Here is a 23,501-nt window from a genome sequence, read left to right on the forward strand (position 1 = left end):
ACTTGAAAACGGTGCACTTTATCAAAATTTCACTAGAGTACTTTTTGATTGCAAATTTGATTTTACATCGAAAAATGAAGTTAAAAAAATTCATAACTCGGTCAAAGATTTTTTGCACAACCTGGAAATTTCTGAAAAGTTGGCATTTTATGTCCCCTAAAACATATAAAAAAAGTAAAAATAGTGTTTTTTTGCAAATTAAGCTTTAATAACAAAAAGTTAAATAAAATATCACCAAATTTTTTTTACCGTGCATCATTTTTTTTCCAGTGTAGTCCATATTTGCAACTTTGCCGAAGACATAAAATCGTTCAAATAATACCTTCAAAAAATATAGATTTTTGAATTTTCATACATTATTTTTGTATGGACAGCTACCAAATTTGTATGGAAAATGATATTGACAAACTAATTATGCAAAATGGCTTCTTTTGGCATTCTAAATGCACCATAAAAGTTTTGGCAAGATTAAAATGTACAAAAATTAAAATTAAAAAAAGATCGATTGCGTAGAGAACTGCTCTTAATAAAATTAAACTGCAAATTAAAATAAAGACGATAATTTTTTTAAAGAATTTCACTTCGGATAATTGAGTTCCAAAAAAATATTTTTCTTTGCCTTATTTTTTATTGTCGAGCTTCAGTATGAACCCAAGATGGCGGCCAAAATGGCGGAAATACTGAAAATTGCATTTGTTCACTTTTAAAGCCACCAACCAATGAAATTTTACTAAAATGTGTTTTTCGTGATTCGAATATCCGAAGCCCCATATCGAGGCTTCGGATAATCGACTCTGGACTGTGCTGATTTGTTCCAAAATAAATTTGTATTGATTTGAATTAAAGAAACATTCATAAATGTCCTTCTATGGTCGGATTTTTTTGTCAATTGCTGTATTTTTGGATGTCCTTCTGAACATTGTTGATCAAACATATGGTTGCTTAAAACATGGTCTTCCCAAGAATAAAAAAAATCAGAAATTGAGATTTCTTTTTTGTTATCCATTTAGCTGAAAGGTTTTGAGTAACTCATTGTTTTATAATTAAAATAATAAAAGTTAAAAAAAGTGTTTCAAAATGCATTATAAACCTGTACAGTAGGGTGACCCCATTCCCATCTGCTGCAACCTTCCATCGGATGAGGAAGTAAAATGTCGGTCCCGGCCTTGGTTGTTAGGCCGTTAAGTCATTCCAGGTGTAGGAGTCGTCTCCATGCCATAAGTACAAACAACACACCAAACCAAGCCTACTCCGGTGGAATCACTGGCGGTGGTTGGACTCGCAATCCGAAGGTCGTCAGTTCAAACACTGGGGTGGAAGGTTCCTTGGAGTAGAAAGAGGTTTGGGTGCTCTCCACCTTCAAGCCTTCGGACTCCTAGGTTCGAGCAGAAACTTGCAATAGAGACCACAAAAGACCCGGGGGTTGTTAATGTGGATGGTTTTGAGTAGGGTGACGAGATAAATTGAAAAATTTGGAAAGTCTTTTGAGATACCCCTTGGCTCGATTCTAAGTTATGAAGTTTTTTTTGGTTAATTTTTTTTTTGTATTGTACATCGGGATTTCATAAAAATTAATAACATTTTTAAAAGATTTAAAACATGCTAAATATAATTTTATACGCATTAAATTGCATTTCATAATGTCAAAAAGATAAAATCTTTCCAATTATCATGTTTCTTTAAAATGTTTCCGATAAAAATAATAGATGCCATTATTTTATGTGGGACTGCACATTACAAGCTCAGAGAATTATTAAAAAAACCAAACGTACCTAAAAAATCAGGTCAAGAAATGTACTTTGTGTAATTTTCAGTTAGTTATAAGCCTACTTTCAGTGATTTTTTTTTATGTTTAGGCTGATACAAATTTTATTAAAAGTTTTAGTCAAGCCTCCCCTTCAAAGTTGTCCCGAAAAATCAAGGGGCAAAAAACTTTTTTTTTTTCAAAAAAAAAAACTTCAGAATTTCAATGGAAATTTAAGTGCAATCAGCTGTAATTAATTTAAAATGCATTCCCCTGCGTTTAACATCATTTTGAGCATATTTGGGTTGATTGTTTAAATCAACCAAACATGCTCTTTTGAATTTTTTTTTTTGTTTTGGTCAAATTTTATTTTTTTGAGAAATAATGATTGCAATCAACTGACTAGTGTAAAATGCACTTTAAAATTTTTTTTGCGTTCAATTTTTGGAACTATGGCTTGTTATTTCAATTATATTTTTTTACTCACAACAAAAGCTATGGGAAATATATACATTGGCCTTATTGAAAATATAATTTCACTTTCAGATTTTAAAGTGTGTCTAACAGCCCCAAGATTGAAAAAAATATATTTGAATGCAATGCTGCAACCTTTTTAAACTAAATCAACTGGAAAGAGGACAATCGTTGCACATTTTTAAAATAGAATCTGAATCTTTGGCAAATGATCGGTCAAATTGACAAAAGAATGTTTCAGAATTTTCAGCAAAGCAAACTGACATTTATTTTACAGAAATTTAAGTCAATCATCTGTACAAATTACAAATATCAGTTACCTGAGAGTTCAGTAATACCTAAATTGTTGAATCGTATGCTGAAATTTCAGTTGACAAATCGTTGAAACTGTACTGAATTTCAGCGAAACAAAAATGGTGCGTACAGATTGTCAAATATTCACGTACCCTTTTTTGTCTGTACGGCGAAAATTGCCTTTATATGTATATTAAAGCTCTGCAACCACCGCCTCTAAGCAGATATCGATAAAAAACATGAAGAATATTTTTTTCAACATTTTTTTTTAATCTTTTGAAATATTGGACTTTTTATGTTTAAAAAAGTTTTAGGTTGAAAAGTTTTACTTTTTTATGTGACTTTGCAACTAATCGGGTAATTCTACAGGAGAAAACGTGAAAAACACGCAAAAAATGCTAAAAAAAATATAATGAAAAAAGGTGGTAGAACAAGCCAAATGCTATCAGAAACAATCAATACTGTAAAAGATAAATGAAAATCAAAATACTTAAAATGAATCAATAAAAAACATAAAACAAGAGAAGTTTTTCGTAGATCAAAATTTGATTCAAATGTTTGGAAGTCATGAAATTTGAGGAAAAATAAAAAAAAAGGAAATTGAATGTAAGAATCTTCAATGTTGTTGTGAGCAAATCCTCATTATTTTATAAATAAATTAAATATAAAAATGTGATCAATCTCATAGCTTCATTAATAACTTGAAATGGAAGGACGTTTTAAAAATTTAGCTTAAGCTGATTTGTGCTAATAAAATATCTTTTGTTCTATTTTTCAGCACAATCTGTAATATAACTTATGTTTAGTGTGTCACGTGATAGTTTTTCCACAAGTCATTGTTGATGTTTTAGGGTTGAAAAAATTATGACCAGATTGAACTGCTTGCTCATATTCCAAATTATATTAATTGAACAGCTAATTAATCATCCTAAACAAAGATTGTCTCGTCTATATTGCTTCAACAAAAAAAAACCACCATATCAAGGTATTGACTACCGATACTACCCGGTTGAAACTGGCCACGTGCCACAGGATCATGCACACCGTCAGCGACGTTGAATTAACTCCCAGGCTCTAAAACGATCTCAAACGTGACTGCAGCGAGCAGTAATCGTAAGCCACATTCCCTACACTTGTGGCCAATCTCTGATGGCCAAGTGCAAATAGACCAGATTATAGCCAGCTATCTTCTAGTGTTGACCGCAGCGAGAAGTGGAATAAATTAATAAAGCCACAATCGCGCTCCGTCACTAGAGAGTGTAGTGGAGAGGTTCGCCATTGTCGTGTGATGCTGCATAATGCTGAATTATCTAATTTATATTGGCTTGAACAGGGGCGTACAACAGGAAAGATCAATCCCCTAAATAGCAGCCAATTTGGTCAGTCGAGTCCGGAGATGTAGTGACAAACCTCAATGAACTACTAATTAACAGGGGAAAAACGAATTGCAAAATTTTCAAACCAAAATAGATAAAAATTTCAAAAGTGATAGGAAGATTGTTACAAAAATCTCACAACTCCTCGTTACGTCTCTGAACATAATAATTGGAAGATGTTGTGTGAAGGTGTCTCATCTCCGTGTACGGAAGTTCTACAGAGCCATCCAACGAATCAACGATCCAACCAGAAAGTCAGTCAGTCAGTGTCAGCCCATCGTCGTCGTAGTCGCAGATTCTCCTCGCCGGTCGTCAATCGTTCATGGTCCAGGTGGTGGCGTCTCAGAAAAGCACAGCATCCCCCAGAGTGATACTAGCAGCAGCAGTGTCTCGCGATCTCGAGCGGAAAATTGGAGTGAATTAATTCGGCGCAAAATCGCAATTTGTCACCTTTATGGAGTCTTCTAGCGTGCAAATCAGACCGAGCAGAGCAGTTCAGAAGCAGCTAGGAACTTCCCGTGGAAAACCGCAAGATGGCGCCCAAAACGGCGACGGAAACAGATGAGAACGTTGGCGCGAAAAATGGCCACGTGGCGGCCACCAAGCGTCGCGTCAACCCGAACCTGGTGCTGCTCAAGATGTCCCTGTTTCTGATCTTTGGCGCTACCTCGTCGCTGGTCCCGTACCTGACGGTTCACATGCAGAGTCTCGGACTGACGGTGGCCGAAATTGCAACCGTCTATCTGACGCTGCTGGGGACGACCTGTCTGAGTCCGCCCATCACCGGTTATTTGGTGGATCGATTTGGCCGGTACAAACCGGTGCTGCTGGTGGCGATGGTGCTGAACATTGTGTCCCATCACGCGTTGGACCATTTTGTTCCACGGAGGGCCATGACGGAGCTGAGGACTGTGGTGGCGAAGGAGCACGGGAGAAACGTAGCTGGAAGGGAATTTGCGGTATGAAAATGAGCTATGGTTTTGGAATTTAGTCTGATTTTCAGTTAGGAAATTTCAAATACTCTAAATTTCTATGTCCGCAAATGAAAGTTTCAAAAATATTCTTAAAAGAATAAAAAATAAAACGCATATTAAGAGAAATCAGTTACATCCATTCTTTGAGAATAAAATTTGTATTGTATAAACAAACATGCCAAGCTTAACAAGCAAAAAGCGTCGAGCTCAAATTTTGATTTCATATTTTTCATTCCCTCACTTTGAACAATAAATTCCGGTTTCTAATCCTTGTCAAATTTGAGTGCTTGATTGCCTGTTACGCTAATGCATTTTCTCAATATTTCGTCACCACTTTTTTGTCCACCATTTGGAATTTACATTTCAAAACCACCTAAGAGCATTCTAGCTGTCATTTTCTGCCTCACTTGTTGTTTAAAATTTTTGTCGTTTTTTTTATTTAAGAGTTTTTGTAAGAGTTTTGGATTTTTAGAATCGCAGAAATTTTTCTAGATTTTTCGGTTTCCAGATTTTAATTTTTTTTTATATTTTTAGATTTTTAGATTTTTAGATTTTTAGATTTTTAGATTTTTAGATTTTTAGATTTTTAGATTTTTAGATTTATAGATTTTTAGATTTTTAGATTTTTAGATTTTTAGATTTTTAGATTTTTAGATTTTTAGATTTTTAGATCTTTAGATTTTTAGATTTTAGATTTTTAGATTTTTAGATTTTTAGATTTTTAGATTTTTAGATTTTTAGATTTTTAGATTTTAGATTTTTAGATTTTTAGATTTTTAGATTTTTAGATTTTAGATTTTTAGATTTTTAGATTTTTAGATTTTTAGATTTTTAGATTTTTAGATTTTTAGATTTTTAGATTTTTAGATTTTTAGATTTTTAGATTTTTAGATTTTTAGATTTTTAGATTTTTAGATTTTTAGATTTTTAGATTTTTAGATTTTTAGATTTTTAGATTTTTAGATTTTTAGATTTTTAGATTTTTAGATTTTAGATTTTTAGATTTTTAGATTTTAGATTTTAGATTTTTAGATTTTTAGATTTTTAGATTTTTAGATTTTTAGATTTTTAGATTTTTAGATTTTTAGATTTTTAGATTTTTAGATTTTTAGATTTTTAGATTTTTAGATTTTTAGATTTTTAGATTTTTAGATTTTTAGATTTTTAGATTTTTAGATTTTTAGATTTTTAGATTTTTAGATTTTTAGATTTTTAGATTTTTAGATTTTTAGATTTTTAGATTTTTAGCTTTTTAGATTTTTAAATTTTTAAATTTTTAGATTTTTAGATTTTTAGATTTTTAGATTTTTAGATTTTTAGATTTTTAGATTTTAGATTTTTAGATTTTTAGATTTTTAGATTTTAGATTTTTAGATTTTTAGATTTTTAGATTTTAGATTTTTAGATTTTTAGATTTTTAGATTTTTAGATTTTTAGATTTTTAGATTTTTAGATTTTTAGATTTTTAGATTTTTAGATTTTTAGATTTTTAGATTTTTAGATTTTTAGATTTTTAGATTTTTAGATTTTTAGATTTTTAGATTTTTAGATTTTTAGATTTTTAGATTTTTAGATTTTTAGATTTTTAGATTTTTAGATTTTTAGATTTTTAGATTTTTAGATTTTTAGATTTTTAGATTTTTAGATTTTTAGATTTTAGATTTTAGATTTTCAGATTTTTAGATTTTTAGATTTTTAGATTTTTAGATTTTTAGATTTTTAGATTTTTAGATTTTTAGATTTTTAGATTTTTAGATTTTTAGATTTTTAGATTTTTAGATTTTTAGATTTTTAGATTTTTAGATTTTTAGATTTTTAGATTTTAGATTTCTAGATTTTTAGATTTTTAGATTTTTAGATTTTTAGATTTTTAGATTTTTAGATTTTTAGATTTTTAGATTTTTAGATTTTTAGATTTTTAGATTTTTAGATTTTTAGATTTTTAGATTTTTAGATTTTTAGATTTTTAGATTTTTAGATTTTTAGATTTTTAGATTTTTAGATTTTTAGATTTTTAGATTTTTAGATTTTTAGATTTTTAGATTTTAGATTTTTAGATTTTTAGATTTTTAGATTTTTAGATTTTTAGATTTTTAGATTTTTAGATTTTTAGATTTTTAGATTTTTAGATTTTTAGATTTTTAGATTTTTAGATTTTTAGATTTTTAGATTTTTTAGATTTTTAGATTCTGAATTATTGTTCTTTTTCAGGGTCCATCCTGCCTAACACTGTGCCCGGAACTAGCCGACTCAGAGAACACTTATATCCAGTTCTGTTCACCTGGAGGAAATGCCTCCAGCCAAATTGAGCTGACATTCTTCAACGCAGCAGCAGACTCCCTCACTCCATGCGGCTTAGTAACTCTCGAAAACTGTACTCTAAAGAAAGTGATCCAAAATCATCTCAACGTTGAATGCAGCCTCCCTCGTGTACCGGAGTACGATCGGACCTTCTGGTACTACCTGCTGATCCGATTCTTCGCCACGACCATGCTGACGGCCACCCTAACCATCACCGATCCCATCGCGTTGACCATGATCGAACAACACGGAGGTGACTTTGGCCGCGAGAAGTTGTACTCCAGCGCTGGGATGGCCATCTTTACTCCGCTGACGGGACTGATGATCGATTACTACTCCAGCGGCACGGGCGATACAAACTATAGACCCGCGTTCTACACGTACGACGTTCTGCTGGGATTGTCGCTGATTTCGGTGGTGTTCCTTCCCGTTGGCCACAAACAGCCCTCGGAGAGCATCATGCAGCACCTGTTCAAGATACTGCGACTGCCGCACGTGCTGATGTTCATCTTCTTCCTGTTCTTCTTGGGAGCGTTTTGGGGCTTTATCGAGAGCTATCTGTTCGTGATCATGAAGGAAATGGGCTCACCGAACTACCTGCTGGGATTGACCTACACCGTCGGAACGGTGGCCAGTATCCCGATGATGTACCTGACGGGGCCGATTACTCGGTGGGCCGGGCACGTGAATCTACTGGTGGTGGCGTTTATGGCGCATGCACTTAGGATTTTGGGATATTCCTTTATTGAGTGAGTCACTTTGACCTCCCCACGATCATCCAATAACGACTTCCTTTTTTCAGAAACCCTTTCTGGTGCTTTCCGATCGAGCTGAACGAGGCCATCTCGTGCTACTTCATGTGGGTCGTGGCCACCACGTACTGTGCCGTACTGGCGCCAAACAACCTGGTGGCGACACTGATCGGGGTGTCCGGAATGGTGCACTTTTGCTTGGGTAAAGGCGTCGGATCATTCGTGGGTGGTTTCCTGATTGCGGAGCATGGAACCAGGCTGGGCTTCCGGTACACCGGGTACATTGCACTGGTTTGCGGAGCTTGCTACAAGCTGTTGCATCTGGTGTGGCTGAAGAAGTATGATAAACCGAGCAAGGAGGAGGCTGCTGAGCATGATCAGACCGTGCTGCAAACGATGCTGGAGAAGAGAGTGTCGTTGGTCCCGAAAGGGGAACAGTTTGTGGGATTGACTGAGAGTTCAAAGTCAGCAGCTTGAATTCTATTGTAAATCTGTCGTGCGATTATTGTTATTGTAAAATACATCAACAATTTAATCGTTAAAACTATAATATACAATTTATTATGTCTTTGATGTCGTGCTATCTTGTCACACGTGCATTTTGGGCCAAATTGAGTTAAGAACGACATTTTATGCTGCTCTCTATACCTGGCCTTCACAAATCCCAAAAATTGCATTGTTGTCACTTTTCATATGAAAGAAGTTTTAATCTTGTCGTGCTATCTTGACACACTTTAAAATTGCTGTAAGTGCGACAACTTACCAAAGGAATTTCAAGTTAGAACGCGTTTGACACACGTACATGCCCGACTACCGTAAACTTTGTTATTATAACTCGGGACTTCGGCAACCAAATTCAACGAAACTTCGGGACAATGCACAAAATGATCAAACAAAATATGGTTGTTATTGTTTATATTCCATACTCTATGTTTTGTTTATTCAAGGTCAAGCATTAAAACGATTTTTTCTCGGAACGTCAAAAAGCGACGTGCGACAAGATAACAGAAAACATCGAAATGTTGCTCACTCTTTCCCAATTCTTCAGTGCAAAAGGAGTCAAATTAATTAAAACTCAACGCAGGAACGAAACTATATTTCCCACGTGCTTCGACACTTGGATGTGCACTTCCGGCAACGGCGATGACGTTTCGCGACAGCCCACGGTCCGGTGTCTCTAGGTGCTACTTTTTGCCAGCCAACAGCGCCCACCCCACAGCAGTTGTCGGCGACAAAAGTTATAAAACTGTCATTCAGGCAACAAGCAAAATCACTCAGCGCGGACAAACGCCAGGATTATGCACCACGGCGGAAAATTGTGGCCAGTTGTGGAAAACTTTTCCCAACCCCTTTTTTTCCATCAGAACTGACGAGGTGTTGAATTGTGTGTTTTTTTTTTGCTTGTTTGCAAACTAGGTTGGACTGGACATACATTTGAGGGAAATGTTGGAAAATTCAAATGTTTCTCAACATTTTAATCAACTTTCACTAGTCTCTGAAATGTTGGCAAAAGTTGTTTAAAACTGCACATCGGTAACCCAGACTCGAGGCGACAGAGTGCATGTGTTATTTGCTGAGCATTAAATCGTCTCCTCAAACAGTGTAGATAAGCAGATTTGTCTGTTTTCTCGATCTTTCGTCAGAGTGAACAATTTCCAGGTACTGAAAGCACTCTCGCTCTGGATTTTAGTTATACTAGATTCTCTGGTCAGCTTCAGCTGCAAAAGGTGTTGTTTCTTGTTTTCCCAAATTCAGGCAAGAGTTAAGTTCCAACTCAAAACCAAACACCAGCAAGTTTGAAATGTGGCTGTTGATTACGGGTTTGATGCTGCTGGTTTCGACCAGTTCCGGGTCCGTCCTGGCACCATATCAGGTGAGTAGGTGGAACTTTTCACCTGGATCATCACCAGTAGTCATCGCCACCCACCACCCTCAAACTGTTTTAGGTTTCCATCCGGTCCAGTGCTCCGCCAATTGTCGGTCAGTTGCAGCCTCCCTCCTCGAATTATGGTGGATCTGTGCCGTCCAGGCATATTTGCAGTGGCATCATCATCAAGGATAAGTACATTCTGACGACGGCCGGATGTGTGCACGTTCGGGAGCCCCAGTCGGGCCGGGTGACGTGAGTATTCTAGGGGTGGAATTGTAGATTCTGAAAATTTAACTATGGAGTTCTGATGGTAGATTGTTTTTATTCATTAGTATTTTTAATCCTCGTTTGAATTATTGGTTGCGCAATTCAAATTATTGTTTTCAAGTTTTTTTTTCTGAAATTTCTTCAAAAATCAAAGGGTCAAAAAAATATGTTTTGCTGAAAATTTAAATTCTTATTTTGTTCTTGATCACGAACCCGAGGTCCGTTTTTAGATATCTCGTGACGGAGAGGCGGTACGACCCCTTCTATTTTAGAACATGCGAAAAAAGAGGTGTTTTTCAATAATTTGCAGCCTGAAACGGTGATGAGATAGAAATTTGGTGTCAAAGAGACTTTTATGTAAAAATAGAAGCCTGATTTGATAGCGTACTCAGAATTTCTAAAAAACGTATTTTTCATGGAAAAAAACACTATTTAAAAAAAATATTCATAACAAATTCTTTCATTTTTAAATTTCGTGTTTTTTTTACTATGCATCGTTATTTTTTAGAGTGTAACAATGTTCTACAAAATTGTAGAGCAGACAGGAGCAGACAATTAAAAAAATGATAAGGGATTTGCTTATAAACATCACGAGTTACCTCGATTTTACGAAAAAAAGTTTTGAAAAAGTTCTTTTTTGCGTTTCTCTTTGTTTCGTCGTCCGTGTCTGTCGGGGGTGTTGCGGGTGGGGATGTTGACCAAAAATATGTTTTTGCTGAACAATTTTTGTCCAGATGTGGTCCACTAGGTTCACTTCCAGGTCCAACAGCATGGTATTTAAAATTGTACATTTTCATTGAGTCGTTTTAAAGTTATGATAAACAATCTATTTGGACGACTACAAAAAAGGGTGATTGTCAACACACCCACCCTCAAAAAGCCGAATCTGATCGCCAAGGAAATGCGTTGTCAAATGCGTTGTCTGTATATTCTGTACAAATAGTCTGTAGGTAGTTTGATTTTTTTAGTTCATAACTTATTTTTATTAGGACCTTAGGCAAGAGGAAGCCACGGTGGATTAAGTAACGTTTTTGCCTTCCTCACTTTACTGAGGAAAAGCTCACTCGAAAAATTTAATTTTTAATTAGACCTCCTAGACCTACACTGAAAGCCCGACCATGGTAGTTTTAAGAAAATTTGCTAAAAATGCTGCTTATTAAATTAACTGTGGCTTTTTGGTGAAAGTAAACGCAAATATGGTAAATTGTACCATGCTTCCACAAAATTGCATGGTAGCTAATACGAAATCATTATCATTCTCTCCATAATCGAGGGTTAAAATTACCATACCGCTCTCGACATAGTAAAACTGACTGCGTTAATCAGTCAATCCAAGCACGGAATGTTTTTAGCAAAAATACGTCGGTGCGTGTTCTCAATTTAACCCTACAATATGGTAGCAACTACCATGGTTGGGTTTTCAGTGTACCTTCATTTGTACATATCGACTCAGAATCACCAGCTGAGCAAATGTCTGTGTGTTTGGCTGTATGTAGACATGTGTACCGAATCAATGTCACTGGAATATCTCGTCACTGGCTGAGTCGATTTTGACCGTATTGACCTCATTCGATTCGTCTTGGGGTCCCATAAGCCCCTATTGAAATTTTTAAGATTTAGAAAAGCACATTGTTGAGACAGGCGGGAAGGTGCTACTTCGGGCACCGTTTTCGTGAGCAGGGCGAAATATAATTCTTTTATTTCTCACATGCTACAAAACCGTAATTTATTAAATAAATGAATTACAATCAGAACGTTCACAATTTAACAATAAACTTACAATTATGGTGTCTTTTCGCAGCTGACCTGTCCAGCTGCGCCCGTGCTCCCGCTTGCTCAGATTGTTTTGATTCTTCTAATCGTTTGCCAAGCGACAGCACGGGCACCAGTCAAACAAAACAAACACTAAAGCTAAGAACAAGATTGTCCGTTCGACGCAGGGGTGAACGCAGAACGCTGTGCCAGTTCGATTTTTCTAACAACTGTCAGTCGGACAATCAACAGAGGTTGCTTTGTTCAATGGTCGATGACTGGCAGGCTATGATGACAGGCGCAAAATTTTGCGTTTGCGTCCAGGTCTGACGGACAATCTTGTTCTTACCTTAACACTGACGTAGAACGAGGGGACTGCTTCGGCCGTATTTGGGACGTGCTCCGTCGCAACACACATCAAAAGTTATGCTTAAAAAACTGCTGCATATAAATTTCACAATTTGCATACAAACCTGCCATATTATTCTGAAATGACCTTTCTTGTGGATTAAGATTTTTTTATGATCTGACTTACCTATCCAAAATTACAAGCAGTTTAAAAATGGTCTGAATTTACATAACCTCAAATGGTCGGGTCTGATCGCCACAAAAAGCCGTGTAGAGGGATGCCATTTGGATTAAGTAACGTTTTTTCTAGAAAAGATCTACATATAATTTAAAGACATATAAGCTAAAGACACTAAATCGACCAGAAAACTCATTATCAAATTTTTAAATATTTACATAACTATTTTGACGTTAAAATGCAATGGAGACTTTAAGGCAAATCTTAAGAAGCAACGTTGCATTTTTTGACTTACAAAACAAAGCATTCAAATTGAAAACATTGTCTCTAATATTTTTGCAACCCAGTTGCCAACAAGCTCTGAATGATGTGTACCGTTAAATTGTAAACATTTAACTAAATTACGTGAACCAGGGTGGCATTGATAGGGTTTTGATATATTTTTGGAATATTTTCCAACTGGCAAGGTTTGTCTCAAGATTTTATTTTTTTTTAATATTTACTGCACCATTTTTGGAAAAAAAAAATTCAACTGTGTTCAAAAAGACAGTTGCGTTTAAAATTCTAATTGAGAATTCCAGGATGACTGTGATAGTCATAGATGTTCTTGTTAAATTCAGATTAAATGGGTAAATTTTTTTTCCCTGAATTTACCATCACTTAGGGTGCCGCTATGATTTCAAAGACAAAAATCAATGTTTTTATTGAGTTCAATAAGTTTTAAAACTTTTCAACAAAAAACATAAACATGATTGGTAAAATTGTTAAAGATTCAGAATTTTATTTATTTTTTTAAATAAATAGTGTTGTTTAAAAACATAGAGACATATATTGCATTTAAAATTGAATACAAAGCACGAATCAAAAAGTTTCATATTTAGTATCAAATTTGCTCTACTTTTTAAACCTTCCAAGTTTTTTTATAAACTTCTTTTTGAAGTACGTGGAAACTTCTCTACCACGGTCAGTATGATTTCATACCATTCCTTACGTATTTAATCTGTTCTCGTCATTTTCCGGGAAAATCTCTCTAGTTTAGGTTCTAATTTTAATAATATTTTTCCATCACTTACTTTTGACTTCAAAATGCAATATCTGAAAAATGGAAATTTCAATGTTAATCTATTCCTATCAAGAGGGTCATGCTGTGCAAATTTATCAAAACCAATTCCTGATAATAAATCATAAGACAAATTGTTTTCGTCTCAAGATAACTTTCCTTAATTCTTCAATTTCACAAACCCCAATCGAAAACGCATCACACTTAAACTCCCAACGGTGCAGTCGACTTATTAATCCCGGCGAAACTTTCGTCGTGGCTGGCAATCTGAGTGCATCCGGAGCAGCTGGGACCAACAGCAGCAGCACCGTAAGACGCAACGTAATCTCTGTAATTCCGCACGAGGCGTACAACGCAACTTCCAGCGAGCACGACATCGCTCTGCTCAAGGTAATCAATCACCGGGGATCAGTACCGAGACGGGAGTTGAACAGATTGATACTAATTTCAGCTCTGTGTGGTGTGTGTGCGAGTTTGAAACTGTTTTGCTTATTAATAAACATGTCCTGCGGCTTCAAACTAATTATTTTAAATTAGTTCAATGTGAGCAATGCAAACAACATTCTGCGTTCGGGGAAAACGCCCGTTGCTTTGCTACCCGCGGATCACTTACAAAGTGAGCGCGAAGCCCGCGCCAACATTAATTACATTAACACAGCACACAAATCAGCCCCATATCCACACACACACACACACACACACTCACATTGTTCCCGTCAGCTGGCTCGCTTCCCTGCTAAACCAGTTGAGGCAGGAAAAGCGCAGAAATTAATTTTAATAAATTTAATAAACTTTTATTTCCATTCCATCCCCTTCTCCGATCTGCGGGCCAAAACCCGCCAACGGTGGCGGCTCATTTCGTATAATGTGGCACCACTTGCACGTGATAAGCTTGACCGCCCGTTGCCGCTGAACAACTCCTCGGTCCAGTGGATCGAGCTCCAAGGACCTCCCCCGAACGTGACCAGCACCACCGGCGGACAGACAACCACAGCTAGCAACAAAGTTAATGAAAACTGTTTCATAAACATTTATAACAACTCTGTCGGGGTGAGTGCTTCGTTTTTTTTTTTTCTCTGGTTGCCAGCCGCCGGGGGTTTTCCGCGATGTTTGCCGGAACGCCCCGGCGGAATCCTGTGGGGACAGTGGGAGTTTAACGCTTGAACCAGACTTTTAATAAAACTAATGTATAAGCTGAACCTGAACCTGAACCAGAACCTGAACCTGAACCTGAACCTGAACCTGAACCTGAACCTGAACCTGAACCTGAACCTGAACCTGAACCTGAACCTGAACCTGAACCTGAACCTGAACCTGAACCTGAACCTGAACCTGAACCTGAACCTGAACCTGAACCTGAACCTGAACCTGAACCTGAACCTGAACCTGAACCTGAACCTGAACCTGAACCTGAACCTGAACCTGAACCTGAACCTGAACCTGAACCTGAACCTGAACCTGAACCTGAACCTGAACCTGAACCTGAACCTGAACCTGAACCTGAACCTGAACCTGAACCTGAACCTGAACCTGAACCTGAACCTGAACCTGAACCTGAACCTGAACCTGAACCTGAACCTGAACCTGAACCTGAACCTGAACCTGAACCTGAACCTGAACCTGAACCTGAACCTGAACCTGAACCTGAACCTGAACCTGAACCTGAACCTGAACCTGAACCTGAACCTGAACCTGAACCTGAACCTGAACCTGAACCTGAACCTGAACCTGAACCTGAACCTGAACCTGAACCTGAACCTGAACCTGAACCTGAACCTGAACCTGAACCTGAACCTGAACCTGAACCTGAACCTGAACCTGAACCTGAACCTGAACCTGAACCTGAACCTGAACCTGAACCTGAACCTGAACCTGAACCTGAACCTGAACCTGAACCTGAACCTGAACCTGAACCTGAACCTGAACCTGAACCTGAACCTGAACCTGAACCTGAACCTGAACCTGAACCTGAACCTGAACCTGAACCTGAACCTGAACCTAAACTCAAAAGGTTGAATAGTGAACAGCTTAACCTGCAAATCTGACCATTTCAACGCACTATCGCCCACTGTCCTTGAACGGAAGCGATGCACTTTGCCACAATCTGTTCCGCGGAACAAAAGGTTGTGGGAGGTGTGCATTTTCCCTCCGGTTTCACCACTCCACGTTCGCACTACTTCGCAAAGTTACGGTGAGAATTATTTCATTCAACTGTGTAATTTATTGATAGTTGAAACAGTTTGGAAAACTCGGAGCGGTGGCGGCGTCCACTTCTGTGCTCGGGTGGTTTAATTTAAAAAAAAAGTCTGGTTAACAATTTTTCATTGTCTGCTACAAACAGCCAGTGTGTGCGGTGGGTGGGTGGTGAAAGTAATTGCACTTATCTGTTGGTAGGATTATTGTAGTAATACTTTTTTCGTTTTTTGTTGTACTACTTTTTTTTTGCAGCCATCCAATTATCCTTACATGGTGGTACGGAATGTGAGCTTTTTCGACAAGTGGGTCTGCGATGAGCGGAACAGAGGAAGGATCAACGGAGGAGGGGAAGGTCGTTGCGTGGAGTACAGGTTTAGTGGATCGCAGTCCTGTTTGGTAAGTTGAATTATGTTTGTAATATTTTTTAAACAACTTATTAACAATTCTATGGACAAAATCCGTACGGTCAAACTCAGAAAAAAATCTTATTTAAATCAATGTTTTGGATATTTCAAATGCAATTTTTAGTAAATTAACTTATTTAAGCAGTTCTCTAGAATTTCGCAAAGAAAACTGTTTTTCGATCGATTCTTTCGGTCCAAGTAAGGCATTTTGCATGATTGAAGTCTCCATACAACTTTGGGGGCTCTCCATAGAAAAGTGACGTGCAAATATTCGAAAATTTGAATCTTGAGAAGCAATTTTCTGATCAATTTGGTGTCTTCGGCAGAGTTTTTAATTATGATTAAGACTATTCTATATACGAACACGATTAAAACCTATTAATTAACTTTTTTTGCATCATTTTTAGAGCTATAGAGTACGATGAATGGTTTGATTTTGCCAAGTTTTGATTGAAAAAGTGATTTTTACTGCTCCGATGAATCGAGAACTTGTCCGTGCAATGACCACGGAATTGGGCCGCCAGGCTTCTTCCCAAAAGTAAGTCGAAAATAGAATTTCGGAAAAATTGTGAAGTTTTGGAGCTTTGGTGTCTTCAGAAGAGTAGTTGCAAATGGAAAGGGTCAGCTTTTGGTTTGATTGAAAATAAGAGTGGTTCAGTTTTAGGGTGATTTTGAAAATCTAACTTCTCATGAATATTTTTGGGAATAATGTTGTCTTCTAAAAAGTTGTTGAGCTTGCTATTCCAAGCAACTTTGTCCAAGACTCCAAAATATTATCTCGTTATCTACGCCTTCTACGACCAAATTTATAAAAAACATCTCTGGAGTTTTTTGTTTTTTTTTAAAAGGTCCAATAAACCAAATTTCCAGTTTTTGCTTCTTGGGTGTTTTCAAAACCGCCTTGAGTCAGGGGTATTAAAAACACCCAAAAAGCAAAAACTGAAAATTTGGTTTATTGGACCTTTAAAAAAAACTCCAGATCGGAGCAAACCTTCAAAAATCAGTTTTTTGAACGTGGCAATTTAGGGTTATGTTTTAGAGAAAAGTGATATTCGGGCACTTTTGGAGCTCTAAAAACAAACATTTTTATTTTTTGACAGGTCAATTTGGACTTTAGGGTCAAAAATTACAGCAATTTTAAGTTCCAAAACTCCAAAGGGACCGTCCATAAACCACGTGGATACAAAGCTGTGTAAAATTAACATCAATTTTATCAAAAGAAAATACACAAAAACAACAGATATTTCAAAAAGATTTTTTTTTTTCATTTTTTTCATGCAATTATTTGCTTATGAGTAATTATCTACGAAAGCGGTTTTTTAAGAATTTTAATTTTTGTATTTTTTTAATCCGCCTGAAACTTTTTTGGTGCCTTCGGTATGCCCAAAGAAACCATTTTGCATCATTAGTTTGTCCATATAAATTTCCATACAAATTTGGCAGCTGTCCATACAAAGGAATTTTTTGATCGATTTGGTGTCTTCGGCAAAGTTGTAGGTTTGGATATGGACTACACTGAAAAAATGATACACGATAAAATTTTTTTGGTGATTTTCCATTTAACTTTTTGTCACTAAAACTTGATTTGCACAATTTTTATTTTTTTATTTTTAATATGTTTTAGGGGACATAAAATGCCAACTTTTCAGATATTTCCAGGTTGTACAAAAAATCTTTTAACGAGTTATGAATTTTTGAATCAACACTGATTTTTTCAAAATTCAAAATTTTTCAACTTCATTTTTCGATGTAAAATCAAATTTGCAATCAAAAAGTACTTCAGTGAAATTTTGATAAAGTGCACCATTTTCAAGTTAAGGCCATTTTTAGGTAACTTTTTGAAAATTGTCGCACTTTTTCATTTTTTTTAAATGTTTTCCCACTTTTGAAAACAATATTTTTGAAAAGCTGAGAAAATTCTCTATATTTTGCTTTTCTGAACTTTGTTGATACGACCCTTAGTTGCTGAGATATTGCCATGCAAATGTTTAAAAACATGAACACGGCGTGTTTTCTAGAACAACCTCTTAAGGAAAAAATAGTCATCGCTACTTTTTAATGCGTCTTATAGAAAATTTTCTCAGCTTTCCCATGCTTCTAAGAGCAAAATGTTTTATCGAGAAATTTCTTAGATATCTTTATTTTAAGTTTTTGTTTTAAATTCATTCATCATTTATTGGAAACTTTTAAATAACAGTTCAGGAAACTCGTCAAATGATGTGTTTTATGTGCTATTTACTCATCAAACTGTGCTAAATTAGACAAGGAACAAATTTGTAGAAGGTTGCAAATCGCCAAACATTTTAAAATTTATTTTTAAACTAAGTTTTTTAATATTCTAAATTTGTTATGAATTAAATTCATAAAACCGCTTTTAAATTAATAAAAAAAAACTAAAATTAATAGATTATTACATTTTTTGTGTACATATATCACGTGGCTGCTATGATTTAGCTGATAGAACCAAAATTGTTGAAGGTGTGAGAATGGTAAGGGTGTTATTGGATTTTTATGAATAAATATGATATTTTTTTGAACCAAAATGAACCAGGAACATAGATACAATACATAATTTATAACCTAAAATGTACTACAAATTACTGTTGCAAGCTTGAAAAGTAATATTTTCATAAGTATGAAGTAAAAATATAATTTTATAAAATGTTTTACTGTTGAAAATGCATTTAAAAAAAGCAATAATATTCGTGTGTTTCAACTGAGAATGTTAAACACACCTTCCAAAACATTTTTTGGTTTAAACAAAATTAAAGTATTAATTAATCAAAAAATAAAACAGAAGTCTTCATTAAAAGCTATTCAAACAAAACTCAAGGTACTTGTAAAACGTTTTTAAAAAAGAAAAGTCGTCTATAATAATGCTGATTCCTTGATAATTTCATACAAATCAAACTAAAACAAAACCTTTCATACTCATGAAAAGGATTTCTCCTGAAACTCTCCACAGTTATTTGTAGTCCCATTTCGAAAAAAAATAATATGCTTTGGGATCCATGCAACTGGTTAATGTTTGGTTAAGGAAATATCATATTTAATCATAAATATCAAATAATACCCTTAACAATCTCAAACCAGAAAAAAAATCGGTTGTATCAGCCAAATCTAAGCTAAATCAGAACAGACGGCTGATATTTATACACACAAATGATGAAATTATCTTTTATGTTTTATGATTTTAATTTCTGAATAAATCCCACGTATTCATAAACTTGATTGAAACTTAATTTTTAAAATTTTAGCGATTTTCAACCTTTTACAAAGTTGTTTCTTATCTTATTTTGCTCATTTTGATGAGTAAATGACACATAAAACATATTATTTTACAATTTTCCTGAACTGTAATTGAAAAGTTTCCGCTAGATGATGAATGAATTTAAAACAAAAAAACTTAAAATAAAGATATCTAAAAAAAATCTCGATGAAACATTTCGCTCTCAAAAGCATTGGAATGCTGAGAAAATTTCCTATAAGACACATTTGAAAATAGCGATGACTATTTTTTTCTTCTTAATGTTGCCCACAAAACACGCCGTGATGAAAATAGATGTTTTCCATGTCTCACTCAAACAACCCACCATTTTCTAACGTCTCAGCAACTTATGGTCCGATGTTGAAATATGATACATTCGTGAAATTTTCCGATTTCCGATTCCGAAAAAATATTTTCAAAATTTTTTAATCAAGACTAACATTTCAAAAGGGCCAAATATTCAAAATTAACTACAACTAAAACGCAATTTTTTTTCTTAAAACTTGTATAGTTCTGGCAGTTTTCAAAAAAAAAAAATTCTTCTGGTTTCATTTGAAAGGTATTTGAAAATGAGTAGTTTCTGAAAGTTCTCTGAAATCATGATGACCCCTTCTCTGTTTTTGCTTTCCAATCGAAAGTAAATTTTAACGATTTCAATGCATTTTTCAAATTTTAACCATTCGGGAAAAAAATGAACGGGTGTGGTCAAAGTCTCCTTTGCAGTTTTTGTAATAAAAATGAATTTATTTTTAGACTATGTATACGAAATTTTGCCCCTTCTTGCCCGAAAGACCTAAATTTGCATGTTTCCAAAAAAAAAGTCATAATTATTTACGTATCGGATCAAAAAGTCCAAAGTGGCAATCGTATTATGATCTTTCTTCTTATGGGACCATCCATAAACCACGTAGACACCTTAAAGGTGGGGGGGGGCTGGGTTGGCGATTGTTCACGCTCCATACAAAAAAGATTTTATTTAAGAATTCCAAAAAAAAAAGTGTCGACGTGGTTTGTGGATGGTTCCTGTTCATGAATTCAAGAAATAACTCTTATAATTTCCAGTTAACGATAAATCTTTTTTAATGACTGAGTTTAAATATTGAAAAATTTCATATATGTGTGAAGTGTGAGCAGAATCGTTAGGACAAAGCTGTTAGGGCAGTGATTAACTGGTTTGTAATAGAGAGCCTATATGGAGAGGCGAAATGTCACTCTCAGGGTTCCAATCGAACTGTCAAATCGGGGTTCCAATCGAGCAACAAGACTATGCAAGAACAAGGTTGGAATCAATTTAAAATAATTTTGGGCAATAAACTAGATTTATAATAATCACAAACATTGTAAAACTGTTGTTTATAATAATCTGGTAGTTTTTGTAATGTTTGTGCTTGTTCGGTGCAAGAAACGCGCCAGCACCAAAGAAAAACCACAAGTTTTTTAACCTTAAATTTGCATGACTTTGGGTGTTTGAAATTTCTCCCAGAACATTTCATTTCCCTATACATGAGCAATTTCAAACTTTTTAAAGATGTCTTCAGAAGGTCAGCTTTTATTGTGAAAATCTTAACTATACAAGATTTTTTTTTCTATTATCCCAAACAGTCATCCAAAAAGCAATTTTTACCGAACATATATTTGACTGTAGCTTTGCACATTAAATATATTGAATTTAACGTGCGAAGCAGAACAGAACTCGGCTTTGAAGGAATAAGGAAATACAAATAAAAACGAATTCCAAACCTCATTATTAATTATTTTAAACGAAATGTATCAAAAACTAACATTTTATTATTTGAAATAATCAAGATAAAGATGTGTTTAACCAATTAAAACAATCGTACGATATTCTTATAACAACGCTGCTTTAACGGATTTCGCCTCACATCAAATAAACAAACAACATTCGTACATGTATTTCCAATTTATCGCGTTGTCACTTCCGTACAGCAACATGTTAAGCCCCTGTGCCTACAATAACAGATGTAAATTAATCCCTTGTATCAACAGTTACAAATTCGCCGTCAGCCAAAATCCCTGCCGCCATGCGATAATAATATAAAATTCAATAAAATAAACGACATCAATAGCCCACCAGACCCGAATTCCGATTTGCATACAACATTCATTCACTTCCCCCCAGCTGGATCCGGACGTCCTGCGGCACAGCGAGGAACGCGGCACGGCCCTGGTGTGCAACTTTAAATTAGCAGCCATTTTGGCGGAAATAAATCCCCCGGTCAGCGCCGGCCAGTGCGTGGCCTCGATGCAGCGGAGAACTACGGCGTACTACACCCCGATGGAACCCCACCTGGGATGGATTCTGGAGGCCATTGGGAGTTTGTGGGTGGTGGTGCCTCCACCACCGTCGGCACTCCCAGCTTCGGGTTCGGCCGTTGGCCAGGCATTAGCACCGGGATTTGTGCCGGGACCCGCCGGCCAGGGGTCTTCCTGGGGGACCCAGCAGCAAGTTGCACCAGGTTCGTGGGTGGAATTTCAAACGCTCTGATTGAGTGACCGTTATGCGTTAAAAAGAGGGGTTGATTGATCTTGTATTCGACTGCATTTTATTCTTTGTTTTTGTGAGAATTTGTGTTTAACAGTACAATTTTTTTTCAAAACTGCTTGTTATCTTGGTCATTCTTTCATAACGCACAGTTTTTTTCAACTTTAAAATATTTTTCATGCAAATTAAACTCTAAACAGATCAATCTACCTTAAACCAACTAAATTCTAGCACCACATTTCACCGACTTTTGTCACCCACCTCTACCTTCCTCTTTTTATTGCACCAGGAAACCACCCAAAATCGGCAGCAGTGGCATCATTCTGCAGTGGAACCGCGCTGAAAGTTTTTCTCTTTAATTTATTCATTTCACTAACGGTCATTTATCGATTCCATCACTGACTGACTGACTGAACTGTCGAGAATGGAAGGATGAGGGTTCTGGCAGCCAGGACCGCAACCACGTCAATCCATCCTTCGAAAGGGCCGTGATCCGGAACGTTGTGGTTTTTTTCTGTTTTGTTTTTTGAGTCTATATTCCTAGTGAAAAATATTGTAGCAATCGGTTAATAAATTTCCAGAAGCAAAAATATTTATTTTATTTCAATAAAACTGGTATCTAGTGAAACATTTGCATAAAAAAAACGGTAAATGCATGAAAATTTTCTTTCCGTAGACAAAAATGCAAAAAAATGTATGTAATCATTTTTATCCGGTACCTTAACCACACCACATCGAACCCGGTACAAATATCACCAGTTAAAAAACAAATCCTCCTTCCCTCCCCCGGTCATCGGTCCCACCCACTCCCTCTGAACCTCGGAAATATTGCACGTTGTGTGATCAAAGCATGCAAACTCGAGAGGTTGCAGCAAAAAATAACCTGCTTCCCGTTTTGCTTACCTTCCGGCGTGAACCCGATTAATGCAAATTTAATTTACCAACAGCAGATCGAAAATTGGAACGTTTCCCTGTTTTTTTTTTTTTTGCCCTGCCGTTGTTGTTTTCGCCGATCAGTCCGAACATGCGTAACACGAGCATACGGCCGCGCGAGGACACGTGCTAATTTGAATAATTAACATCGTGACGAAATGATACTGCGGTTGGCTGGGTTAAAGTTTCGTTATAGTAAAAACGTCAACTGAACATGGAAATCCTTATTATTGAATGCTTTTTTTTTAACTATTTTCTCTCCTGATAGCAATTTAAAAATATTCAGTATTGTTTCGTTGAAAAAATAATGTTAAGGATATTGATAACGAGTTGATATCATGCAAAAAATATGATTATAAAAAAAATAAAAGTTCCCGCTAAAAGTTTAAAAAACAAATACATTTTACTGAATCAGATCGGAAATTAATCAAACTCCCAAATCAAACCGCCAAGCATCGTAGCAATGAGCTTTTATAGCACGAACGTACAACCAAGGTGGCGATGCGCCACTCGTGCAGAGCTTTCAGAGAAACATTTCGTTCATTATGGCACCAACTTGCAATTGTTATAACGAAACGGAACGGAAATTGAAAGCATGGCAAGCTGAAATCTTTGGAATGTTGTCATCAGGTACTGCATTGATTAAAATTGTTTTGCTTTTAATATGACAATAAGGACTTGTTGACAATTTTTCTTCTGTTGAAGTTATTTTAAGATTAATCACTGTTGATATTTTTATGAACGATATATTATTTACAATTCGAGATTTTACATATGGGTCATTCCATCTCAACTGTGCACGAAAAA

The 23,501-nt window shown here is 35.6% G+C and overlaps 2 protein-coding genes across 2 annotated transcripts; both read left to right on the forward strand.

Moving 5' to 3' along the window:
• The first annotated feature begins 4,119 nt into the window (after positions 1-4,119).
• On the forward strand, positions 4,120-8,465 carry LOC6032955 (major facilitator superfamily domain-containing protein 6). The gene is made up of 3 exons (XM_038256597.1): positions 4,120-4,847; positions 7,074-7,912; positions 7,966-8,465. Exons 1-3 carry the CDS (start codon positions 4,422-4,424, stop codon positions 8,390-8,392), a joined length of 1,692 nt encoding a protein of 563 aa, XP_038112525.1. The 5' UTR covers positions 4,120-4,421; the 3' UTR covers positions 8,393-8,465.
• A 1,107-nt stretch (positions 8,466-9,572) lies between these two features.
• LOC6032956 (coagulation factor IX) lies at positions 9,573-22,351 on the forward strand. The gene is made up of 7 exons (XM_001843420.2): positions 9,573-9,788; positions 9,862-10,037; positions 13,615-13,780; positions 14,282-14,440; positions 15,839-15,982; positions 21,399-21,735; positions 22,051-22,351. The coding sequence occupies exons 1-7, from the start codon at positions 9,717-9,719 to the stop codon at positions 22,161-22,163; spliced, it is 1,167 nt and encodes a 388-aa protein (XP_001843472.2). The 5' UTR covers positions 9,573-9,716; the 3' UTR covers positions 22,164-22,351.
• Positions 22,352-23,501: the final 1,150 nt, after the last annotated feature.

The sequence above is a fragment of the Culex quinquefasciatus genome, chromosome 2 (assembly GCF_015732765.1).
Source record: "Culex quinquefasciatus strain JHB chromosome 2, VPISU_Cqui_1.0_pri_paternal, whole genome shotgun sequence".
NCBI classification, from domain to species: Eukaryota; Metazoa; Arthropoda; class Insecta; order Diptera; family Culicidae; genus Culex; species Culex quinquefasciatus.

Bases quoted from the DNA above. Each gene is read 5' to 3' on its own strand.
- LOC6032955 (XM_038256597.1), top strand. From the start codon at position 4,422: ATGGCGCCCAAAACGGCGACGGAAACAGATGAGAACGTTGGCGCGAAA. The intron at 4,848-7,073 runs GTATGAAAATGA...GTTCTTTTTCAG, and splicing joins TAGCTGGAAGGGAATTTGCG to GGTCCATCCTGCCTAACACT. The intron at 7,913-7,965 runs GTGAGTCACTTT...TCCTTTTTTCAG, and splicing joins TTGGGATATTCCTTTATTGA to AAACCCTTTCTGGTGCTTTC.
- LOC6032956 (XM_001843420.2), top strand. From the start codon at position 9,717: ATGTGGCTGTTGATTACGGGTTTGATGCTGCTGGTTTCGACCAGTTCC. The intron at 13,781-14,281 runs GTAATCAATCAC...GCACGTGATAAG, and splicing joins ACGACATCGCTCTGCTCAAG to CTTGACCGCCCGTTGCCGCT. The intron at 14,441-15,838 runs GTGAGTGCTTCG...TTTTTTTTGCAG, and splicing joins TTTATAACAACTCTGTCGGG to CCATCCAATTATCCTTACAT.